Here is a 7,092-nt window from a genome sequence, read left to right as displayed (position 1 = left end):
TAGGGACTAAGTCAATGCGTGTTTTGTCTATATATTTAAGTCTGCGAAATTTTGCCTTTAAAATACCAAATGCTTGTTCAATAACTACACGCGTTGAGCTGTGTACATAATTGTAATGTTTTTCTTGTGGAGATAAATGACCATTGTCTCTAAAAGGTGTCAATAAATTAACTGTACATGGATAAGCAGAATCACCAAGTAAATGGTAATCTGAGGGTATAAAGTTAGGATCATTTGCTAATCTTTGACCAAGAGGACTGATGCGAAATACACGAGCATCATGTGTAGAACCTGCTCGATCTGCAAATACATCCAAAAATACTTTATTTGAATTACAGACTGCTTGGAGAATAATAGACGGATCACCTTTGCGATTGACAAAAGCATTCCTACCATTCATTGGAGGTTTGCAGTGTATATATGTACCATCTATGGCACCTATAACTCCTGGAAAGTGTCTTTTTGATTCAAAATCATTTGCAATTGACTTGTATTGATGAGATTCTGGCCATTGTATGAAATCGTGCTGATGTGATGCAATTGCCTTAATAGTAGCAGAAATTATATAATGAGCAGTACTTTTCCATACCCCAAATCTGTCCGCAATTTGTCTGAAAATATAACATTAATTCTTTATATTAAAATCAAAACGCTTTAGAAACTAAATTAATTACTTATTATTTACCTATAACTTTCTTGATTGGCAAGATACCATACAGTTATGAGAATTTTTTTAATAACTGGGATTGTTGTTAAATTCTTCCCTACGCCATCTGTTTCAGAAGTTTGAAGATCGTCTTGAACAAATTCTAGAAGTTTCTATGGATAATTTTTTAAATTAGATAATATTTAGAATATAGCTAAAGTAGTAATTAAAACTGAAACTTACTTGGATTGAATGTCTACTCATTCTAAAATGACTTCGGAATGTGAAATCATCATACGTTGGTATAGTAGATTTCGAATACATTTTAACGGACGATAATAGTCCATTTCTTTGATTAAAATTAATAATTACTTCATTCATTTCGTCAAGATCTGACGTACCTTCCATTTGAATAATTGTATTCGTTATTTCATCGGTTTCGGCTAGTTCGTTTGCGACAATTGTTGCAATAATAATTTTCACTTCGTCCGCCATTTTACCTAGCTGTCTAACAAAGAATAGTCGTTCAATGATGCTCACTTGTCACAAGGTCTTAGTCAGAACATTCTTAGCTCTGCTTACTAAGCCACTCAGAATTCTTAGTTGTTCTGCGTTACTGAACACGGCCCAGATGATTATTCAGAAATCAGAATTTGGAGAAACTTGTAAGTGTAATTGACAGAGAGTGGATTTGACTGTTAAGAATTGGCAAAATAGATTCTCGACTGTCCAGCTTTACATTTACAAATTATGTCGTCGATTTTAAAGATTTTTCCTTAAAGTTTAAAATGCTAGTAATTTTTACGGGACAATGTGTGCATTTACGTGCATTTGATAATATTTTATTTGTGATTAAATGAAATAAAATTAGAATTGTATTAATATATCTAATTTTCTTTATTTTGATCTTTAAACTTACATCTTGTTCTATATGCAAAATCATCTTATGTTCAAGTAAATACAGTACATTGAATATATAACACATTTTTTGAACATATTTTTTTATGATTAATATATTAATGTATTCATCATAGAGATTAATTAAATAAATGTTAGCATAAAAATTTGTTATTTAAACAAAATTTTTTTATCAGAAAATAAATAGTATAAGTTAACATACAGATTGAATTACTTGTATTTCAAGTTATTAATGTTTTGGCTAAAAGATATCTTTGTAAATTGTTTTTGTTTTATCATATATTTTAAAAGTTTAGTTACAATAAATGTAAATGCTTAAATAAAAGCTTTATAAAATTAAAATTAAATAAAGCTATATTGCCCTCACTTAATGACATTGACTAGCTGACTTATTAACTCATTAATATGAAATGTTTCAGTCGAAACAAACTTCTTTTAGAAAAATGAAACAGTGCATAATATAATCAATATTTCTGTTTTTCTCATAATATAATTAATATTTCTGTTCATATGAACAGAAATCTGTTGATCAGAAATCATATGAACATAAATATTGATTATATTATGAGAAAAACTGAAATTCAAAAAGTCAAATATTTTAGGTCCTATGAGATATCAAAGGTCAACCTCCAATGTCTCATATTGTGTTATAATGTTAATTGGATGATTACGTGCCACCTACCTATTTTTTAATTTGTTCTAGATTATTTTAATAATGACATTTTCGTTTTGTATTACTACCATTAATTATTTTTTATTAGATTTTAATATAAATAATTTTAATTATTTAATTTTTTTAAACGATATTATTTATATGAAGTGTTTCTGAAATAGTGGGACAAACTTCAGTAGATGATTCTTTACAGGAAAATAAAGAAAAAAACATATAAACATGTGTCTAGAAATGAGGAGTTTTTGAGAAATCAAATGCTTTATGATAGTGTCAGGTGGATGATGGATTTTATTATATAACTCTCTTATTAATGTTTTTATTTAATTTTTGACTAAAGTGACAGCAGCTCACTTTGTCAACATGCACATCCTGAACTAAGTCAAACCTATAATATATGTACAGGTGAATAGGCAGACTGGGTAAGGTGGGTTGGCCTCCATGTTTCCCCACTCTGAATCTTTTGGATTTTTATCTGCTATATGATATGCTAGGAAGATGTTATAGCTGCTTTAGTAAGAATTGAAAGACATGTGACAGTGGTAACCAATAGTAGGAATGAGAGGTCACATCATGCCCAATCCATCAATCTAGTATGGTATTGCATAGTTCATATTTTTTTTAGTAAATTGTAACTTTTAGATGAATCAATATTGTATTGAATTGAATCAACTATTGATATATTTTCACTATAAATTCAGATGTTATTATCTGTTCCTTATTTAAACATTGAATAATAAATACAAATAGATACAGTTTAAGCTTATTTATTGTTAACTTTATGTAAGAGTGGAAGAAATGGCTTACAGTAATTTCAAAAAACATTCTTTACAAAAATTTTCTCAGATCTCCTAATTCTGTTTGAAATTCTTCTTTGTTCTCAAATTCTATTATGACATTTATGACCTACATAGTCTAAACAATCAAACACCTTATTTGGAAGAATGTCACATTCATCTTTTACCAAAATAAGTTTAGTGTATGCTGCTCCCATTGACAATGCAGAAATACTTATGTAATGCATTGTTTATATCTGCACCACCATATACAGGAGGCCTGGAAACTCCAAAGAGCACAGAAGCCTATGCTCTAGTAGATTCACACATACATAGACACATGGAAGGTATTTTCGACATTTGTTATGTAAGATTAAGTAATAAAATCTGTCTTGCACCTGACATGGTCATAAGAGGTTTGATTTCTTGAAAAGCTCATTTCCAAACATATGTTTATATGCTTTTTTCTTTATTTTCCCATGAGGAATCATTCCCAAAGTTTGTCCCACTGTTTTAATACCTTGTAAATACAAAACTAATATTGTTTAAAACTCATTATAAATTATAACACTGGTAAGATTATCACAAAGTTATGTGAAATGTTGAGATTGGACTGCCAAAGTTGGTCAGAGACGGAGCACCTAGTAACTAGTAACTATATATATATATATATATACAGCATTATTACTAAGTGCTTTTCCCTTAGTATATACATACTTTATTAACTAAATATTTGATACATCTTAATATTTTTTTATATTCTAATTTTTATGGAGTGGTAATCTAAATTTTATCTCAAAATTTTATAGGGAGAAGATCCTTCATCTTTTGATGGAAATAATGCATCATGTTTTGATTACATAAAAAGTTTGTCTGATGATTTTGTTTATCAACCTACATCAAATGAAATGAACTCTAAGTCTCAATGTAAAGTACATAAAGATTATACTGTAACTCCACTTACTTTAAATCTTTATGATGATTCTGATTTTTGCAAATTCCCTGAAATGGATAAAAAATTCTCAATAAATGAACAGAAAACTTATCATCAGTATCAAAACATTTTAGGCACTTACTCTGATATGAATAGAGATCAACATAAATGCTGTTCTACAAATGAAAAAAATCCAATAATTAATTCACTAGATTTCATTGAAAATATGAAATGTACCAATTGCCAAAAATATGCTGAAATATTACATAGTATGTGTTCTGAATGTAAAAAGAAAATTTCTGTGATTCTGTGCAAAGATTGTTATAATTCTCAACAGTTTAATGAAGAAGGTATGCTATTAATTTTTTTGTTTTATGGTTATCTTATTCAATCTTAAAATAAAGTTCCAAGCCAAAAATAACTATATTAATTGGAATAAGATGCATTTTCACTGATTACAAGTAAAATAATATATTGAGTAAGTTATACAAGTATCTAAATGAGAAAAGTTATTAATTACATAGATTTATTAATCTTCTAAGTATGAAATATTAATTTGTAACCTAATCAAATCGTAACAATAATTAATTTAACTAGATTATCTATCACCTTATAAAATAATTTTCATGTTTAGAAAGATTAATAAATTTAAATAATGACTTTTCTTATTTATATATTTTTATAATTAAATTATTTAACATACTGTATTATTTTTTATATGCAAGTAGTGTCCAACTTATAAAGATATTCTCTTTCAGAACTCCTGTCGTAAGTCATATTGGTCATAAATTGAGCATAAAAAATAATGGTGATAATGGGATGTGATTCCCAAGATCATAAATAAGTGTAGTACATATTGTATATCTACTATGTTTCAATTAGTTAATATGTGTACTGTACATACAGTACAATACTATATAATACAATAATTCAACACAATGCAGTACAATGACAGTATTTATGTATACTGTGAATTACACTGATGTTTAATATTTTAATTAATTACAGTATTTTATTAAAACAATTCATGAACACATGCAGGTAGTCAACCATATTCAAAAGAATCAAAAATCAAACAGTATTGTAATTTTCATATGGAATTGATTTTATTTTTATGTTAATTTTAATTAATTTAATTTATTAGGGCTGTTCATAAATTACATCCACGTTTGTCTTGAAATTTTTACCTCCCTCTTCCCCTTTGTCCAGTTTGTCCGAGTTTCCTTAATCCCCTCCCCTCTTTGGACATCCAACAAAACTCAACCCCTTCTCAAAATCTTTACACTTTATGAATAATAAAATGGATAAACTGTATAAAATCTAATGAAATAAAACAGATATCCATTGAAGTTCAACTCTTCCCGTTCCCCTTATCCAACTTGTAACCCCCTTCCTCCTTTCCAATGTTGATGTAATTTATGGACAGCCCTTTATTAATGCATTTTAACCTTATAAAATTAAAATTAGAATGTTAATCCAGAGAAACTGTGTGTGTTTGTGTGCATATATATAATTCAGTTATTAGCCAATCAATAAAAACAATTTTGAATATTCTGAAAAATTGCAAACTAATTTTAATTGAATAAAATAACATAATAAAATTTTTTAAGATTCATTATTTTAGTGATTTTTTAATTGTATCCAACACTAAAATACTGGTATATTCATAAGATTTTTTGAAATATAAATTGATTTTTTTATGGATCTTACAAAATGAGTTTTATTTACTGTACATGCAAAAACATAGTTAAATTATTGAAATGTTTTTATTATTAATGTCTTGTAGCAAAAATCTAATAAGCAAAACATTATTGTAGATCAAAGAATAGCAGATTATATTCAGTTACATAGTAAAACATCAAGGTAAAAGGATTTAACTATTCAACTATAGTTTATTTATATTATTTTAATGTATTTAAATAATTTTTCTTTTGCAGTGAAGNAATTTTAAAATTTAAATGTGTCAGTGATAAACCTATATGTAAAATACTACAATCAATATAGTAACAACTTTCATAAAAATATAAGTACTATAGCTTTTTGCATCCATTTGTTATTAGTAAAGAAATATTTTTCTAATAACATTTCATCAATATATAAAAGCTTTATTGTATATTCTGTTCAATTAATTAAAATTGTAGTCTAAAATAAAAACTTTCTCATTATAGATATGTGTTCTTCAGATGCAAAGTTTCTTTCTGCATACTTGCAGAGAGAATAATAATAGATGTATAGATAATAATAAAGAAAATAAAGAAATAGGTTCAAATCATGAAAATCTTAGTTCCAACCAACTTTCTGATAATATAGGATTAAGTGAAAGAAATGAAATAATTCCTAAAGATGAGGCAAACTCGAAAGGTATAATATAGTTTTCATTATTTAGTATAATGTTATTATTATTCTATAATTACTGTTCAATAAATTTTCANTATACTGTATTTTGGACCATTTTTGCAGTCCCCACCTATTGAAAGAATATAAATTATCGAAAATTCAATGATATATTTGAGTGTTTATGGTAACTGATGCATATCTGTCTAGATACCGGTCTTCCAATGAAACTTTCATGGGAATAACACGTCATCGTGGACAAACAGCTGTTTTCAAGGACATTTAGCTCTGTACACCAAACTGTGGCGTGTATTACGTGATCCGTTGCGATTTTTCTGTTATGTGAAAGATAATTCATTTCTAAATATCGTAAACCGCATTGTAAGAAAATTTCTGCTTTTTCCAACCACGTTGGAGCAAAAACGCATTGTAAAGGTACCGCATTGTAGGAGGCCTACCTGTAATTAGAATTTCTAGATGACTAATTTTGTTCTTGTTAAATAATAATATGGAAAAAAACATAATAAAGAAACAGTTATCAAATAATTTTATTATATTAATTAAATAGTTTTAATGAAAATTGTTTAGTCAATTGATTTTATTGGGTTGAACCAAAAGTTCGTTCAGTTTTAGAAAGAAATAAAATACAGTGGTACCTCAGGATACGAAATTAATCCATTCCGAAACTGAGATCATATCATGAAAATGTCGTAAGGTGGATCATCTTTTTCCATACGATTACATGTAAAACCAAATAATTCGTTCCAACGCAAAAAACATACTCAAATTAAAGCCAAGTAATACATTAAAAAAA

General features: G+C 27.3%; 1 protein-coding gene across 1 annotated transcript; it reads right to left on the bottom strand.

The window, feature by feature from the left end:
* Positions 1-4: 4 nt before the first annotated feature.
* LOC111627538 (protein ANTAGONIST OF LIKE HETEROCHROMATIN PROTEIN 1-like) lies at positions 5-1,141 on the bottom strand (the record flags this gene model as incomplete). The annotated part of the gene is made up of 3 exons (XM_023371136.1): positions 890-1,141; positions 686-819; positions 5-611 (listed from the first exon to the last, which is right to left on the bottom strand). Coding segments are annotated over exons 1-3 (993 nt in total), but the record flags the coding sequence as incomplete, so codon positions are not given.
* Between the last annotated feature and the right edge of the window lie 5,951 nt (positions 1,142-7,092).

Source organism: Centruroides sculpturatus, unplaced genomic scaffold (genome assembly GCF_000671375.1).
Source record: "Centruroides sculpturatus isolate CEXI.00-Female unplaced genomic scaffold, Cexi_2.0 scaffold363, whole genome shotgun sequence".
Taxonomy (NCBI): Eukaryota; Metazoa; Arthropoda; class Arachnida; order Scorpiones; family Buthidae; genus Centruroides; species Centruroides sculpturatus.
Note: the sequence above shows the minus strand (reverse complement) of the source record. Positions and strands in the feature narration are given on the sequence as shown.